The 20,265-nt window shown below is 37.5% G+C and overlaps 1 protein-coding gene across 4 annotated transcripts in view; it reads right to left on the bottom strand.

The window, feature by feature from the left end:
• Window positions 1-12,465, bottom strand: part of LOC139444599 (histone lysine demethylase PHF8-like) — a 37,206-nt gene extending 24,741 nt beyond the window's left edge. For all 4 annotated transcript variants that reach the window (XM_071225498.1, XM_071225499.1, XM_071225501.1 and 1 more), the window contains exons 1-4: window positions 12,361-12,465; window positions 1,176-1,261; window positions 486-541; window positions 21-79 (exon numbers count right to left, since the gene is read on the bottom strand). In XM_071225498.1, the coding sequence (XP_071081599.1) occupies window positions 21-79; window positions 486-541; window positions 1,176-1,261; window positions 12,361-12,464 (305 nt within the window). In that variant the 5' untranslated portion in view covers window position 12,465. The remainder of the gene's footprint in view (window positions 1-20; window positions 80-485; window positions 542-1,175; window positions 1,262-12,360) is intronic.
• Window positions 12,466-20,265: the final 7,800 nt, after the last annotated feature.

The following is a 20,265-nucleotide window of genomic DNA, read 5'->3' as shown; positions in this document are numbered from 1 at the left end:
AAAGTTGTATTTTATTCTACCTTGGAAACATCCTGTTCTTGAGTTCCTTGATGAAGACAACTGTGCCTGTCTGAACTGCCTGGAATTGAAAAATAACAATAAAAACATGATAAAGCTCAACGGATCAAGACAATAAAAAGATATCTATCATCATACATCAATTAGCATAATAAGTGATCGACATGATACCAGGTCTTACTGAAGAACTTAATCATATTAATCATGTTAATTAAAGAATGGAATAAATGAGAAAACCACGATTTTTAATATCAGAACATGGTGAAGTTATGTCTGAAACATTGATTATTTAAAGAATGACATTATGTGATGAAAAGTGTCTGCTTCTATGCCATAAACATCACATCATGTGACCGTGACAATACAATTTTCTTTGAAACATATGAATGTACATGACAGAAACACACTCATCTAATGTAGTTATAATCTCCATTTATTAAGACTTTTAGTGTGCCGACTGTCCCCACCTTTCCCGTTTCTTCCTCTGAGTAGTCATGTCTGTGCCAGTTCTTCCTTCTCTTCACTGTAACAAACACAATACAGCCTTCAACTATCTAACAAATAGCCATGTCATACAAACTACAGGAATTACACGACTTACTAAAGCAACCAACTAGAGTTGGGATGGGTAACTCGGGTTAATACCAGCAGTAATACCAACAGGACTACCTTGACCTGTTGTTAGTCACATGCTAATTGGTTAATGATAACAAATTGCTATAAGTCCATGGTTACAATACAAGTCACTAATGTTCGCATTTCTTTCTGACTAAGCATGCATTCCTTCTGACTTTTCTATGTCTGAATAAAGGTAGAGCTTCAGTCAACTTCAGTGTATGCATGATCTGATTGTTTTATACATGTGTCTACATATTTTTGCATGGGCTCCCGTAAAAAAAATTCCCAATCAAACATTTTGTACCCAACTCTTGAAAGCTACAGTAGGTACTGGGTAGGGTTAGGATAATAGGGGTCTGGTAAACAGGAAGTAAATTTGAACTCATCCCAGCCCCCATATCTACAATTAGGCATACAATATATAATACTGGACTTACAGGATTTATTCAAGAAACCTAGCAATACCAGTACTATTATGATACAAAACACTTTCAAACTATTTTCTGGCATGTGAACATGGTGAATGAGAATATACATACACACAAGAGGTCCCTTCAAAAGTTGACAGTTGGGACAGTGGTATATTTCAATGTCTGATGCTTGATGTTCCAGTACCCCAACACAGCTGAAATAGACACACATGATGAGTGGGAGATAAGTTGTCATGCAGTAATAGGAATAAACACAGTTAACCATCTTAATGTAAATACAGAGAGACACTAGTTATCCACAACACTGATATTAATATTTGAACTGATGCCATTAACATGACCACAGGAAAAATAATCGACAGAATTTATACATAAATGATGTAATAAAACATGTAAAATGTCAATCTCTAATAATTAGTGGTAAGCAATCGATTGAATATCGGTTAAACAATCAATCCAGACATTCAAAATAATTACCAGTATATCTCCTCTATAAATGGGCTTCACACAATTAATTCATGTGGGGAATCAAACCTGAAGCTAATGCTTTAAACAGTAGGCTACCCACTGCCCCTATAACTGTGAGTGAGTGAGTATGGTTATTATGCTACTTTTAGCAAATTCCAGCAATATCACAGCGGAAGACAAAAGAAATGGGCTTAGCACAATTTACCCATGTGGGGAAACAAACCTAGGTCTACTGCTATCGCTAAACAAAGATCTGAGGACATCACATTAGGGGTCACGTCAGAATGACCTTTCATACAACCAATCAGAGTGTCGCTTACCAGATGATGAAAGTGACAGTCGGAATGTGTTTTCTAATCATTCAACCACGATATATTTAACACGGAGTATTCCGAAAGACAGTTACAGGTTTTATGATTATATCCATACAATCTAGGCCATCTATATGCCATTTCAGAATGTTCTTCTTATCAGTTTTAATTTTTTTAATCAAGAATACGTCAAAATATGTTTCGAAGCGTAGTGGCCAGTTTGAAACTAGCTACTTTTAGCAAATTCCAACAACATCATAGCGGAAGACACCAGAAATGGGCTTTGCACAGTTTTCCCATGTGGAGAATCGTACCTAGGTCTACCACACGATGAGCTTTTGCTTTAACCAGTAGGCTATCCCCACTGCCCAAATGGTTTTGAACACTGGCCTTGGAGACCACTTCACCCCTTCAGATGCATTATGTGGCATAATTTCTAAAACATGGGGATACAAGAATAATCAACTAATAATTGATTTGAGAGCCCTGATTATCGATATAAATATTTAACTGGCACTACTGGTAAGCACATGGCAATACATGAAATATATTTTACACGTCCACATTACATATGATGTGCTGGACAGCTCTACCAATATGCAGTTGCATTGTGAACATGGTTAAGCATGTAGAGGAAATAATATTGACAGTAATCAATATATATCATGAAATATGGGTATTCTAGAAGGTGACCCTGAATGAGCATTGTTTGTGTCAGTTTGCAATATTTTTTATCAAGTCAGTAAAGTACAACAGATTTTTCAGAGATAGAAACTAACATTTTCAGTCCACTAGTCCTTATAATAACAACACATAGATAAACCCTTAAAATGGCAAATTTCTACATGTCCTTATGATAACTTTACTACTGCCCAGTTTGGCAAAGACTACAGTATGTACAGGACTAAGGGTGTGCAGTAATACCGACACACCAGTATATCATGTATATTGTGGTGCAAATCTTCAGCAATACATATTGTGATACGTTTGTAAATGTATCAATATATTGGTGCAAATATAAATAAGTATATTTGTGTGTTCCTTATCATGCTTATCGATATGGAAATGGAAAATAGTATCTTTCTGATACAACTTTCTGCTGACGATCTTCTTATCAATTAGCGTCTATACATTGCGACTATCAAGCTCCTTACAGCGGATAGCCCGTCCACAGAGCTCTCTATACTGAAGTGTATAACAAAGGTATCAAGTGCTGGGAAGGAGCTTGATGGTATCTGACATTAATAGTAATAATACAGGGTATAACTCTGATTAACTCATGAAAGTGTAGACCTGTGAAGATTCCGGTGTAGAACAGGTCTTCAAAAACCCATGCTTGCCGTAAAAGGTGATTATGCTTGTCGTAGAAGGCGACTAACGGGATCGGGTGGTCAGACTCGCTGACTTGCTTGATGCATGTCATCGATCCCAATTGTGTGGATCGATGCTCTTGATATTAATCACTGGATTGTCTGGTCCAGAATTGATTATTTACAGACCGCCGTCATATAGCTGGAATTTTGCTGAGTGCGGCATTAAACAACAAACCAAACCAAACCATGAAAGTGTAAAATGGCAATATATTGTAATATGTATCGCAATACAGGTTAAAGTATGGCAATATATTGCAATACAAAATCTAGGTCAATACACAGCCCTATACAGGACTAGTGCCAATTTTTATCACTGTAATCTGTTTAGTGCTGCACCAATGTCCATTAGGTTTCATTTTCTAACATTGGGACTTAGAATTTACTGGTTCCTGGGGATGGGTATTGGAGGTTTAAAGTGTATCAAAATTTTGTGATGCACAAGGCCACATTGCGATATGTTAGTGAGTGAGTCAGTGTCCAACCCAGGCGCTAGAAAATATCAAATCACCCCTCATAAAAAAATCAAAGCGTGATCTGTTGAGCACAGTAATTTCTTGTACAGTCACTTACTTTATCAGCTGTTTATCCCTACCTTTAGATTCAATACTCACTAAATCTTTAATCAATTAACGAAGAAAGACAGTTCACAGCAAATATTGTAAACAACTGTCGAAGACTGATCAATAACAACCGGAAGTTCGAACACGAGTGACGTCCCATAGGTTGCTGAATAAATTATCGATAGGATTGGCATAGGAAACCTAATTTGATTTACTTTAGTAGAAAACGTATCAAAACTTTGATCTAAATTATTTTGTATTTTGTTGTTTAGTAATCAAAAACCTTTGACAAGATGTTTAAAGACAATAAATATTCTATCTTGAATAGTTCTGAAAATATTTTTTAGCATTTTAGTTCGTTTTAGTTTCACACAATATGAATCGCCGACTGTCATAGCAGACGATCTTTTGAATAGTGAATGACCATGTCACGCAAAACAAAAGAATTACCGACTTTTTTAATAAAAATAGAAAAAATCACAAAGCATTGTTATTCATTTCAGTTCTTTATTCTGATCTGTTGCACTTTTATATGATGATGTTCCAGTACATAATACAAAAGAAGACATTTTTTAAGAAAGCAATTATCCCCCCTACTTTTTCAAAATCCCTCCTATTTTCTACATGATGGGGGGACAAGTCCCCCCTTGATTTTCAATTCTGGGTTGGACACTGGTGAGTGGGGTTTTACGCCACTTTTAGCAATATTCCAGCAACATCACTGCGGGGGACACCAGAAATGGGCTTCACACATTGTACCCATGTCGGGAATCGATACCGTGTCTTCGCCGTGTATTGTGATATGTATCACGATATAGTGTATAATAAATTGTGAATTCTGCAGCAATCTGATACATTAAGGTATGAAGTGAAGTTCATAAATGGAACAAAACAAGAAGCTGGTGTTGACTCAGTCAATAAATACGCAGTCATCTTGTGGCCCCGGATACATGCTGCAGGACAGCGAAGGCATTTGGCATGTTTGGCAAAAAAAAAAACATTTAAAAAATCACAATTTGACATCACCCAATCGAGCATGTAAAAATGATATTGTGATACATATAGTGTTAAGAATTAACCTTAATTTACCGATAATACTGCACACCTTTACTTGTGTCGAGCCATCTCATATATGACTGGGAAGGTCTTTCATTTTATGGACTTGCCTTCCAGCATTAGCCCACTTATATCCTTAGAAATGATAACATATAGCAAAACCCTTAAAAGGACAAATTTCTACTACTCCTCAGGATACCCAACTATTGGACAGTTTGGCAAGGACTGTAAGACTAGTGCCAATTTCTAATGCTGCCTTCCTGACTTAAAAAAAACTATTCAAGTTCAATCAGTTTTTCTGATTGGAGTAAATATATTGAGGGCTTGCTCGTAACAGAACATGTCGATCCTTGCCAAACTCTCATTCTGACTCATTCTGAGTTCATTGTCATAAGCAAAGGAAATTCTTGTCTTTGAAGGGCATTTAAGAAGTGACACAAATAAGGAAGAGAATATATGGATGTCAATTTCTTCATTATGAGGATTTCTTTGAGTCTGGTGTTAAGGGGTCTAAGGGTTTTCTCCAATGTACTGGTGGCCACAGTTGCAGGGGATCTGGTATATACATCCTCAGGGGTTGGGACTTGCGCTGATTGATCCTCTGCCATTGGCTTGTAGATGGGTCTTGATGGACTTGCCACTAGAGAAGGTTACATCTATGTTGGCTTTGTTCTTGATGAGGCGGAAAATCTGATGAGTGACAGGGCCTTGGTAGGGTATGGTGATTCTGAAATTGACATCCATATATTCTCTTCCTTAATAAGAGAAATTTTGTGTCAATTTTGTGAAAAGTAAAATAGAGATGGTAACGTCTAGGGACGTCACAATACGGGTGTCACAATATGGGTGTCACATGTCACGATACAATACATACTGCGATACAGTAGCCACGATATGATATGTATCTCGATAATGCAAAGACAACATTTTATGTGGAAAACAGAGTCATTACAATGAGAATAGATAGAGTACAAAGACTCACTCATAAAGGTAAAGGAGGACAACTGACTGATACCCACCAACATGACACTGAGTCAAGTCAACTATTCAGCATGAGAAAATGACAAGAAACAAATAAGTTTATGTACCAGTCAGGGTGACCTCTTTGGGATGTGGATTTTCAATTCCTACTGCAGGACCTGTTTTTTTGCGTGCGTGGGCAAAGTCACTGAGGCGCTTGTAAAAGGACTTTGAGTATCCTGTGTATTGGTGTCACTTCACTGTTAGCGCTTGGTTGATTCACGGCCTTCATCACCACCAGGAAGCTCATTTAGGTGTCCGCGGCCTGTGCGGTTAGCGGGTGAACAGTCAGGATTGTTTGAAAATTATTACGGGAACTTCACGAGTTTAGTTGTTTATCTATTCATCATAGCACACAATGAATGGTCTACGATTTAATACGACATTCAGTAGATGTTGAGAGTTAACATAATGTGTGTGGGCATTTCCTATATCAATTACCCGTATTTTCTTGAGTATAGTGCGCACCCATGTATAATGCCCCCCCCCCCCCCCCCCTAGCGGATTCAGTATTTCTTGGGAATAAATTTCGAATGTCAAGTGCAGAAAAAAAATACACAGTAGGTCTACCCCTTCAGCGAATTCCGGTAAACGAATGGGTGATGAGAAACTTGGTCAGTACCAGTATCAGTCAGTATCTTGAAATTTGAGATAAAAAAACCCACCAGACATGTATATTTACCGTTTAAATTTTAGTTTTTGTTCTGCCAGGCATTGTTTTACATTCGGGGATTAAGATTACCTTGTGTATTTTTTCGTAAACTCAGCTGTACACACGTTTTCTTGGAATCTGCCGGTGATTCGGTCAAGACACACCCAATGATATAACTTTACAGGATTTTAATGCAAGGATCGGCAAAAATTGTTTCTGAAACTATTTTTTATCAGGAATAATATCCCAATATCTTGTTATTTTAGTTGCAGCTTTTACTAAAAATGATCTAAATAATAATAACCCTAAGCGAAGCAGCTGATCGCTATTGCCGGTTAATAATTTTTCACATTGAACCAGTCTGACCAGTCACCGTCAGGGCTCTCGCGCACATGATCGCGAGAACTACGTGTTGACATAGAATCGTCAAACTATAACAAATATGACTTTTAACGAGTCAAAGTATGGCATTTATGATATATGTATCCATTCTCTGTCAATTAATGTTCGTTTCAAGGCGACAATAGCGGTAATCTGACCGTGGTTGCTGTTAATAAAGGTGAGTTGCGATTTCACCGAAATTAATTAAAACCGTATTAAAAGGAATTTTGAATAAAATTAATGAAATAAGTTACATACATAAGTCCAGATATACAGAAAAACACACACTTTTTATAGCCAGACAGTGTAATTACATGATTAATTTGCACACTTCAGTATGGATTTGTTGACATGGTATTTCCGATGTTACGTGCTCACGGTAATATCTTTCCATGGGGAAAAAAATCATCAAAACTCATTATTTCGTGTATAATGCGCACCCTCTTCTACACAGCTGTGTTTTTTGGACAAAAATTGCGCACTATACTCAAGAAAATACGGTAGCAGCTGATTAGTTATTTCATCCACGTCATGGAACAGTTAAGGCATATCGTTTAGATCATTTATTTGAGGATGTTAGAAATGAAAGTCAACGGAAGAAATAATGAAATATTTAGTCCCACCAAATATATGTTCATTCTGAAATCATGTTCAGATGTCATCAACAGCTCCATTTATTAGTGAGCACGAACAATAATAATTATGGGATACATCAGCATCACAAAGATGTATTATGACAAGGAAAAGCTGGTCTTTTTATCGGGTCGGTTTCAAAACCAAAAGACAACCGAGAAAGTTATGAGGAATATAAAAATAATAGTTTGGTTTGGGTTTTTTTTTTACGCCGCACTCAGCAATATTCCGGCTATCAGTGATTGATATCATGAGAATCGATCCACGCAATTGGGATCGATGACATGCTTCAACTAAGTCTGTGAACCTGACCACCCAATCCCATTAGGTGCCTCTTACGACAAAAATGGGATGCTGAAGACCTATTCTACCCCGGATCTTCACGGGTAAAATAGTTTGTACTTGCTGATTGACATCGAAGCGAGATCAACAAGGACAATCAATATGGGGTTAGATGTGAATTCATGCCGAAATAATCAGATAGTGCTAAGTTTGACGGCAATTGCGCTGGTGTACTGGTGAATCACGACATCACTTCCGAATGAAGCTATGGTGGCAAATGCGTTCAGGGTATTTAGCATAATAAGTGTTCAAAATTAATCATGAAAGTCACAGGGTCCTTGCTTTAAGCCTAATGTTAAATGCTTATTATAAGATTGACGGAGACCCAAGATTCAAATACTATAGGAGCAAATGCTAAAGGAACCCAGGGACCCACTGAATAAACACTGATAACACAGTGGAGATATAATTCACTGAATGATGGAGGATGAGTTTAAAGGTCCACCTGCCATGTCTACACAAAACTTTACACATGTGAAAAAAGAACACTGGAACAAAAAATATTCTTCCTTCAAAATAAATCACCCAATCTAAGTAATACATACGATAAACAAAAGCTTTAACCTTGCAACATGTCCAAATCAGTATCTCTTTCAATTCTCTGTTTCTTTGTCTAGCCAGAAATTATTTATGACAAATCATATGTTTTTATCACGTTTCTCATTTTTATTGTGGTCAAATGTTTTAGAAATCAAAAATATAAAAACAAGTAATACAAAAATAGGACTGAATGATATCTAGAAACACCAGCCAAGCTGAAATGTTAATAACTAATGGTAAATGTCAGATTACCATAAAAACTATACTATGAATACATGGATGAGACAGTGAATATTGTATGAGAAGGTCTTGATCTGTTGATGACAAATTTAGAACAGTATTTTCAAGATAGTTACCTATTACCGTATTCGACATAATAAGCGCCCAGTATAATAAGGGCCCACGGCGATAACTGCTATCATATTGACTACAGTCCGTTTGACTCCAAATGAGAACGATGAATTGCAAAATAACTCGAAATCCAGAAAACTGTATGAAACATCAATAAGGAACTTGACCATGAATACCCTGTACCCAACAAAATCTGAATTTTGTTTATTTTAAGACCCATGACAGATGAAGTTCTTTAAGAAACTATCATGTAATTTTGTATAGAAATGAGTACATGACACGTAGGGGGACAAACCGTGGAAGGAACAGCGCAAGCGCGGTCTGCACATGCTACACAGTGACCGTGTTCATTCAATGACAAGATGCGTTACTCAGCAGATGTTAAACAGTTGACGTTGAATGTGTATGATTTCTTTAGAAGTGAAGCAGAAAGAGCAAAACCTTTTTATGTAATTAATACATTCTTGAAACGAGCTTTAAAAGCTCTTGGTATGTCCCCTCAGAAACTTAATAATGTTGTTAGTCGACGAGATACAAATAGTCAGGCCAAGGAGGTAAGGAACATGTCAAAACCACGCAAGGTTGATAAATTAGACAGTTTTCAGTGGGATCAAGTCAGACATGCAATTGTTAAACTGCACTCAAAAAATAAGTACCTGTCCCTAAGAATTTTGAAGAAACACCTTGAAACTGACCATGATTTACGTGTTACAAAGTACAAACTATGGCAGCTGTTGCATACATTTGGTTACAAATACAAAAAGATAACTGGAGAAAATAGGGCTGTGTTGTGTGAACGGTCTGACATTGTTCGTCTCCGAAATCATTACCTTCGTACCTTCAAGCAGAAACGTGAAGAAGGATATGATCCCGTCTTCTTAGATGAGACATGGGTAAATGCGTCACATACAGCCAGCAGTCAGTGGGTACCCAGTGGTGACTGTAAGGAGTCTGGTAGGAAGTTGCCAATGGGAAAGGGTGAAAGACTCATAGTTCTCCATGCTGGTTCTGCTAGTCAGGGTTTTCTCCCAGACTGTGACCTCGTCCTTTAGAGCCAAGGCCAAAGACAACAGGGACTACCACACAGAAATGAACGGCAATGTATTTCTGGAGTGGTTGAAAGATAAATTAGTCCCTGCTTTGCCTACCAAGTCTCTCATTGTCATGGACAATGCACCGTTTCATAGTGTGCAGGATCCAGAAAGCAAGACTCCATCCTCTAATAACCGTAAAGGAGACATGGTTACTTGGCTGCAACGGAGGAACATTACCTTTCCTTCTCGAGCGACGAAACCACAGCTCTATGAAAATCATCAAAACTATTAAACCTGACCATGTGTATAAAGTTGACAGTTACATCAAGGGTCAGGGTCACGCTGTCTTACGACTGCCACCTTATCACTGCGACCTGAATCCAATCGAGTTGGTATGGGGCATCGTCAAGGGTGACGTTGGACGATCGAACACAACTTAAAGGAATCCCTTGGTCGGGTAAATGTAGAAACATGGAGTCGTTGTGTGACCACAGTCGTTGACAAGATAAAGCCACGTTATTCAATATTGGTCACGTTATGGACTATGGCCAGCAACAGTCCAACCTATAATAGTGGCAATCGGTTCAGGCACCAGCAGTTCCGAAGACGAGATCTGTGGCATGAGCGAGTCAGATTGCGACTGAAATTATCATGAGACGGCCCCTCTAACGCTCTGTCATTTGCCCTACCACAGAATGTGCAGAGCATGCGTGCTTGCACTGTGCCTTCCACGGTTTGTCCCCCTACGTGTCATGTACACATTTCTATACAAAATTACATGATAGTTTCTTAAAGAACTTCATCCGTCATGGGTCTTAAAATAAACAAAATTCAGATTTTGTTGGGTACAGGGTATTCAAGGTCAAGTACCGTATTGATGTTTCATACAGTTTTCTGGATTTCGAGTTATTTTGCAATTCATCGTTCTCATTTGGAGTCAAACGGACTGTAGTGAACAATCCCAATTAGCACTCCTTCCGATTGATCAATGTACACAAGACTTATTTATTCGCGTATAATACGCACTTGTGTGTTATATGCACCCTTAATTATGGGCAATGAAATTCTGGAAACATATATCTGTTGTACATAAACATTTCAGGCTGTCAGCATAAACCACAAAATTTATCTTTCAACTCTGTTTTTCCACCAAAATAATATTGTAATAAGAGCCTCCTATTTCTAATTTTGAGAGTGCCCTGGGCGCTTATTGCGTCGAATACGGTAACCCCTTTTAGAGATTTCAATTTTCATTTCACTCCACACAGGTAAATGATTGCAGCCTGTAAATTAATCTGAGAAAGTGAGGGAGTTGATATATTTAGAGTTAATTGTAATTTTTGGTATTGTGATAAAATCCTTAGAATAACACCATGTATTTCAGTAATTGCAAACAACGAATCTGGTACAGACATGCAAATGGTCACTATCGGGACCTGACAGACAATCCAGTGATTGATGCTGTAAGCAATAATCCATGCTGTCGGGTACAATGACACACAATCAACCAAGTCATCTAGACTGACCACCAATACATTTTGTCGTCTATTGCATGGGTTGCTGATAATTGTAAAATAAAAAGGGAAAGATTCTGTCTCTTTATCATGTTTATTGGTCCTGTCATAAGTGACATGCAAGTTACCTGGACCCATCACACTAATTATAACTATATAGATCTAAACATGAGAACTTAAATTAAACATTAAATTTATGAATTGTTACTGAAATTTGAGCTGTGAAAAAGACAAAGTAATTAATTACCATGACAACAAACCACCCTTGTGATCAATATTATTAATAAATATAACAGTGATTATATTTAAAACGTACGAGAGATTTTTTTATCATCATGATCATCGTCACATTATAATAATGACATAAATCCATATTTCGCCATAATTCCCACTACAAAGTGTAAAATTAAAGGTAATTCTTAGTTTATAACTATGAGTCTTATTTTTGGTTCATTTAAAGTATTGTTAACTCAGACACAACATTATTAATCCTGTAAATCAGTTCTATTGTTACACACTTTCACAAGAGAGTTCCAAGACCTTGGTATCTAGATATTTTGGACGAGTTTAGCAACCGACAGCAGACATTACACAAGAAAACCAGCCTTCGGTCCAAGGACACATGTGAAGCGAGAATTATGTAACGGTATGAATTAAGCCCGCCGTTGACCGCTGTCCGGCTCTGACCACAATGCTGACTGACCTGTGGGGGCGGGACTCGCGGTGTCAGACAAAATGAGGCCGACCCGGTCGTGTTTACATCATGTGGAATCCATGCGATGCAACTTCCACAAACTTTTTCTCACAAAGGATTGATGAGATAAAACTGACACGGCAAACACATGTAGGACTTAACTACAATCTCGGGAGAACTGAATATTAATAAGAAAGGATATATTTGTGTAGTTTTTGAGGCGAAACATGTTGGCTTCCCAAAGTACGGACGACAGCAGTGTTGACATTGTGGCCTAGATTTCCCGACAATCTTCGGCACCGATTAGCATAGATGTGTATCATTTTCATGTAATGTTATTTGCCTGGAATAAATTTTAACGTACCTTCCGTGAAACCAGTCCTTGCATACGTCACATTCGATCATGAAAAGCGTTTCATCGTAAGGTTGGCGACATAAACAATATATCGGCTCCGTATCGGACGCCATGTTGAATGCACGTTCGGACAAAAGCACAGTCTTCGGGTTCGTCCGTATAAGGTCACGGAGATGAACGAGCAAAGGCGGATTTTACCGACTCCCACGCACCTGTTTTGATTGTCGAAGGCGCGATGGCTTAGTCATATAATAGCAGTTTTACCATGAACAACCCGCCAAATTCAAAGATAACTAAACTTTCCTCCACGCTGTTTGACTATAATTATTGACACCCCTTTAAATCTAGATATTATAAATGGCTTTTCTTAATATTAGAACTAGTACAGGTTATATTAATCTCTATAATATTCTGAAGGACTGGTAATGCTTGTATATTTACACACACACACACACACACACACACACACACCAATACACACACACTTGTAATATATATTTTGGTGACCCCCCTTCTTTCGCTAACAAATCCCTCCTTAATCCCACCACCCACTTATAATAAGACAACCTAAGACAAACATACCACGATGAACAGTCAAACGTGTTTCCATGGAAACAGGAAAAAACTCTTCTTTTTATAATTCCTAAATAGCAAAAGGCACTACTTCAGCCCTTCATTAATACATGTCCCAAGTTAGGATGAAAAATGTTGACAATTGTTTTAGTTCTGCTCCGGAAACAATACCTACATCCGTTTCAGCTTTGTCAAACTTGTTTCCAAGGGAAAATCAAATTGTGAAAAATTCCTAAATAGCAAAAGGCACCACTTCAGCCCTTTGTTAATACATGTACCAGGTTTAATCCCATCGCCCACTTAAGACAACCTACTTTCCGCGACAGAACCGGAGTATGACATTTTACTGGTTCTAAGCCAAACCGCTTGTACTTTCATATTCATAATTACCCTAATGTAAGTTACAAGGTCCTTTTCATTTTATGGTAGACAAAATAACCAAAGGTCAGCCAAGTGATGAAACAAACAGGTGGTCCTTTCGTCTAAGCTACTACAATTTTCTGTGCAGACTGTCCCCCCTTAGCTGTGCCAGGATCCACTTGCCACTTGAATCCCATATGAATCCCGATTAAGATCCTTTGCGTGTCAGTAGCATATCCGTACTTTGCAAATGCTATGCTATTGAACGCATTCTATGGATTGTATCAATACCAAACAAGAGTCACCAGAAGATGTTACTTTAAATCCGACTTTATGAGAGATTGTCCATCAAATGTGTGTCTTTATACATGAGTAGTTTATTTGGCTATCAAAAATCAATACCATGGAATTAGGATTCGGAACTTTGTATTTATGTGTCAAGTACACACCACTATGAACAGAGTAAAAATCAAACTTGTTGCCACGGAAACAGAAAAAATATAAATTCTAAAGATCCCTAAATAGCAAAAGGCACAAATTGACAACCTGGGTGCCGTTGTACAAAACAACCTAAGCACGTTTGTCATAAGTCTGTGTTAAAGTATGGGCGTTACGATCACCTTAGCGCCAAGATCGCTTTGTACAACGGCACCCTTGTCGTTGTGTGTGCACAGTTTCAAGGAAGAGTTCCTGTTAGTTTTAGAGATAATATGGTCCGGACAGACATACCACTATGAACAAAGTCAAGCGTGTTGCCATGGAAACAGGAAAACGTTTTTTTTAATTCCTAATTAGCAAAGACACTACTTCAGCCCTTCATTAATACATGTCCCAAGTTAGGATGAAAAATGTTGAAAATTGTTTTAGTTCTGCTCCGGAAACAATACCTACCTCCGTTTCAGCTTTGTCAAACTTGTTTCCAAGGAAACAGGGGAAATCAAATTGTGAAAAAAATCCTAAATAGCAAAAGGCACCACTTCAGCCCTTTGTTAATACATGTACCAGGTTTGGATGAAAAGACTTTCACAGTTTTCAAGTTGTGCTCCGGAAAGGCACCACTTCAGGATCTGTTTGATATATCTGTCAAGTGCTTGAGTTGTGCTCCGGAAAGGCACCACTTCAGGATCTGTTTGATATATCTGTCAAGTGCTTGAGTTGTGCTCCGGAAAGGCACCACTTCAGGATCTGTTTGATATATCTGTCAAGTGCCTGAGTTGTGCTCCGGAAAGGCACCAGTTTGGTTTACTCCGCTTTGAACTTGCCAAATTGAAGGAAAACCCGAAATAAGGCAGGTCTCAGTTCTTTAACCCAGTTTGAACCCACGCCTATAAGGGAGGCAACTTTGTACATCGCACTTCTCATAATTTGACACAAACTTAATAAAAACAGACCGTGGATTGTAGTCTCAATTTAATATGCTCCAAAATATGCAGTCTACCGGTTTCGATGGGGACATGAGTTGATGTTAGCTACATGATGAACGTGAACAAAATACGTTAGGGATTATCAATATTTTGGGGGATATTTTATGAATTGGGTGCTCCGACCACATATCCCCACAAATATTCATGATCCCCGACTTTTTTTGGTTCAGTATAGAATAGGCCCCAGCAATCAGAATACGACATTCATGTATAAGGTACGATATAACACTATGTACAAGTCTTGTTTTTATATGTCCCCGTGCAATCGTTAGTCTGGATGATAAAACTTTCGCTCTCCAACTAAAGGACGGAGTCCGATTCCCAAGGTGGATATATTCTTTGTCTGTCCTGTCATTTTATGACTGGAATACTGCCACAATCACATGCCCATCCTCTATATCTATCTGTCTATCTATCTATCTCTCTCGCTCTATCTATCTATCTATCTCTCTCTCTTCTTGTATATTGTTTCGCATATATTTATAATCTCTTACTGGAAACCAAACGATTTGGTATACAATGCTGATCTAGCATCGTTATTATAAAGAGTATATTTTTCAGAACATACACACATACATACATGCATACATGCATGTTAACGGGATAGCAATGCACATAATAAACCTATTTCGTTCAGGGGGCGATGGCATTTGAAATTGTAGTAAACCAAAGATCAGACAGTGTTTTCACCCACTTTCAGACCCGGCCCCGAGACCAGACACCACACCTGCAGACGTCAGTATAGATAATGCCACAGCAGATGTATGAACGTGCGGTCATGACCTTCACGAACTTTCCTCGTGCTGCACGTGCAGTGTCACTTTTCCATGTTACATTTCTTCACCACTGATAAGATAACATCTCATTTGGAGGGGTGGGGCAAGTGGGACCGAAATTTACACAGAAAGGTTAACAACATCTGTAATAGGCACTTTTTATTTCGAAGTTCGTTCACATGTTGAGAATTCATTTTGTTTATATAGAATGCAACGTGTTCTAGGCATTATTTCAGACATATGGCGATGTTGACCCAAAACGTCTGTGACGTTGAACCATCAGTAATCATGGTAATGAGATAACTTTTCAAAATTGTTTCACTTTTTCCCCACAGTTAGAGTATCACTCAGTTATCCTGATTTGTTTGTTCCGGGTATATGAAGGCTTCCTGTAAAAAATCGAGTCTGAACCAGACATTCTTGTGATTGACATCTTGAGCATCTATTTCGCAATTGGGATACCATGACATGCATCAACCAAGTCAGCGAGCCGGCCGTGAAGATCTGGGGTAAAATAGGTCTTCAGCACAACCCATCCTTGCCATAAAAGGCGACTAACGGGATCGGGTGGTCAGGCTCGCTGACTTGCTTGATGCATGTCTTCGATCCCAATTGCGTGGATCGATGCTCATGTTGTCAATCACTGGATTGTCTGTTCCAGACTCGATTATTTACAGACCGCCGTCATAGAGCTGGAATATTGCTGAGAGCGGCATTAAACAAACAAAACAAACAAAAAAAGTCAGTGAACCTGACCACCTTATCACCATACTCTTGCTCTGGGTTTCATGGAAGTGGCAAAGGTCTGAGACCTACATCACTTCGGGCTTTCCTCCCACATTAAGCTGACACACCCTGATATAACAGGAATACTGTTATAAGCGGAGTTAAACCCAACTCACTCACTACTCAATTTTAACTGAGGATTGAGAGTACATAATGAAACAACACAGAAGAAGAAAAGTTCTAGAACATATTTATTGGAGTCATCTGTACAATACAAGATATACATGAAAATACTCACTTACCTCTCCATTTTAAGTAGCAAATTGTTGAAGTAACCATGTTTTAAAAATATATTTGAAACTCCTTAACAAAAGATAAGCCATAGATACAATGAGAATTTTACTAGGCATATTTAAGTTCATTTCAAATGTGTGAATGTTTTGATATGGGAATATAATTAAATGCTTGTGTTTCAATTCTCATACAAATTGCTTGACACAAATTCTACAGAGCACGTAAATATATGTCCTTCCTTAAAATCACATTTCATATTGATAACGATAGGCGGTGTTTGAAACCAACCACTACATCATATTTGATAATCCCTATGGTTTAAGTGAATGATGATTGTTCACATTTGTTTTGTCTTCTTGTTTCAAAATATTGTCAAAACTTTGTGAGGAATCTTAATGGCATACAGCTTAAAGATAAATTAGAATAATGTAGAAATCATGACATATTAATGATTTGTCTTTTGTTAGAAATATCCCTGATGAATATTGAAACGGAAATGATTTTAAAGAAAATCAAGTAATTTACCCTTAACTTTTGAATAACAACTTGTGAAAAGAACAAGACATTATGCATTGTCAAAAAGAGTTTGTTTTGTCTGCAAATACACACATACACACAAATTCAATACACTGATTCTTCAAATACTAGCATTTGTGGTCATATCGCTGACACTGATGTGCTTAAGAAAATGAACGAACAAAACACACAGACATTAACACTGTACATGTATTCTTCTGATGGCAACTGAATAGTAGCAATGGTTCCTAGAGTAGCAACACCAGCTACAGCAGCAGCCGATTTGTTTTGAAATAACAGTTGTAGGCCATTACATTACATTATCAAATAATAAGTCAGAAGTAGGAAGATCATTGAATTCTGAATTCAATAAGCCTGAGAAAAAAATGCTTTTATCAAGGATGAGGGCCAAAATCTGCATTTATTATGCACAGAATAAGCTACTACTGTTTGACGCTGATTTGTGCCTGCTTATCTTGTTCTTGGTTATTTAAACAAATACTTGGGGAATCCCATGTGCATGGAGTGTCAACAGAAAAAGGATTTTGATTTATTAATTTTTATAAAACAAGATCGGTGGCTACATGATTCAACAAATATTTAAAAGAATGGCTGTATTTGATGCAAGCAAAGTTGTGATCAGGTCAGTCTGCTTCCTTTGAATGTTGACATGCCATGGGACCCGACCGGAACATGAAATACACATGCACTACAACACAGAAGGTAGGAACCTAATGTCAAGCAGTGGGATACCTGATTGTAATTGCATAGTTCAGATGTCTTGTATCAAGGTTGCTAAACAGAGAGAAACTGAAGAAACAAAACCACTTCCTGTATCAACTCCTGTCTACTGACTGAGACCACGGACTTGCACATCTACGGAAAAGGTTTGTGCAAATATACACACAGTAACAAACATACACTTAACAAAAAGACATCAGTTTATAATGATGGACTATAAATAAACACATACGATCTGTGAGGAAAATGCAAATCAATATCGTCACTGCTAATTTGATAAATATTTACACAAATATTGACTTCCTAATCCTATAAGTATTGCATTCTTTCAGTCCAAGCCTAACCATTCTCAGTATGCTGACAAACTACAACAGCATTTTAAAACTCCATCTCACAGGGGCTAGAACTGAGATGATTTTGTTTTGATCTAGTTCTTTTTCCTATCAAGCTCAAGATAGATCTATGCCAGGAAAATATTATATATTCTTTTTGTTCTCTAACAAAATCACCTCAGTTCTACAAACCCATATTCACTGTCACTGTCTCACATAATTATTACACATAAGGCTGATAGATAGGTAGCCAAAAGACATGACAAATAAAAAGCAAATAATAGCAAAATACAATTCAGTGGTAAATATAAAATAACACAAATATTTCTATCTGTCAAACTTACACATTAAGTGGTGAATTGTGAATGGTAAAAGCACAAATGCCAAAAGTTCAAACTAATTTAATTAAAAATAAAATTTGAAATGACAATTTTTGTGTATTTAGGGCTTGTGTTTCAAATGAGAGACATGGACATCGATGATGTGGCTCGCGGACATATATACATCTATGTACGTCTTTGTGTGGCTTTATCTGATAATGTGTCTAATATGAAGGCTAATCTAGGTCTGAAAGAAAGTGCAAATGTAATTGATACAAACAAATTCCATAGGGATTTTCATTCATGTAGGTTTATCAAGTTCACGAGTGAAGGATGACAAAACGAATCTCTTTAAAATCAGATCCTTTACTCTCAAGCGAATCAACACCTCTCCATCCAAATCTGACAAACCCTCCATGAGTCTACTTGCTACAGCAACTTGTTACTGACTTCTCGTTTGTTGTCTAATGCTGTACTGAGTATTCCAGCTATATGATGGGACAAACCAGTGATTGACATTATGAGCATTGATCTATGCACCTGGGATACGATGACAAACATCAACCAAAACAGCTGGCCTGACTGCCCTACCTCGTTAGTCGTCTTTTATGACAAGCATTGGCTGCACTAATTGACTGTACCTAAAAAAATATTATATATAATAAAAATATTTGCTGGCGTATGTTGCATTTATCTAACCTCACTGCTTCCACTGTTTAAAGCAACAACCTTTCTTTCAGCTAAAATTTAATTTGTACTTTAACAAACGTTAATAAATCTGATTGTAATGAACTTCCAATGCCACAAGTTGTACTTTGAAACCAAACTGTTTTAGCCAGTTGACATCTGACATCTGAAGCCCATGCATGTTCACTTTAGGGTTTAGTGGACGTGACCTATGGAGAGTTATATAGTTCTTAACACCAAGAGAGGCATCAAATCGGAGAAAAATATCTAATTTTAATGAGACTGACAACAAAAGGTGCTGGCATCTATGTACAAACGAAGCAATTTGGTGATGTCTTGATTAAAGTGTCTACACATATGTACAATTACTAAGATGAACACATAATCTATGCTTGGTGACGCCATGAATATACCCCATATTATGATCACTGAAAGGAATTTGGTGATGACAAATATGTTTCAGTATGCTATATAAATAATGAAGTAACCTACCACTGCATGTTTGCCGGCGCCTTCATTTTCTCTCACAGCCTTTATTTGTTTCTTGGTTTACAGATACACTTTTCCTTCAACTCAAAACAGTTGGTGTTCTTAAAACAGAAAGAATTTATATATTTTCTCAATGTATTATCAGTAGATTTAAACTGAGCAAAGAAATGAGGAGAAAAAATTATACTGGTCAAAGAGTTTCTCAGAACAACTAATCATTTATTCATATTGAATTAATTTGTTTGGTTCTTTTACTTATTTCTTTTCTCTGAATCTTTGTATTTATTTTAATAGATTTTGTTGCTATGTTACCAGTAGGCTTATTTCTTATTATTTGTTAACACACTTGGCAGGAAGAAACATATGGTTCTTAAATTTCAAATGATAAATTAACAAAACAGCCTGGTGAGTACATTCCTGTATGCTCGCTCCTCAGTACCCCATGTTTAAACATGAGCCATCATTAAAATGAAAATAGTGTCCCTGATTATCTCCCCTTAGTCTCACTGGTTGGGGACAAAAGGCAATCTAACTAGAAGATGCCATTTCATCCCCCAAGATACTTTGTGTCATTATTCTTATTTCATGAGATCACTTGTAATTAGAATCAGCTTCATGATGTTTGTACACAGGTATCAAACCTGGCCAAGATGGTGCAAGAGCAACCAACCACTTT

The sequence above is a fragment of the Haliotis cracherodii genome, unplaced genomic scaffold (assembly GCF_022045235.1).
Source record: "Haliotis cracherodii isolate W230 unplaced genomic scaffold, xgHalCrac1.p SCAF_6, whole genome shotgun sequence".
Classification (NCBI taxonomy): Eukaryota; Metazoa; Mollusca; class Gastropoda; order Lepetellida; family Haliotidae; genus Haliotis; species Haliotis cracherodii.
The sequence above is the reverse complement of the archived record's forward strand: the minus strand, read 5'-3'. Positions and strand labels throughout refer to the sequence as shown.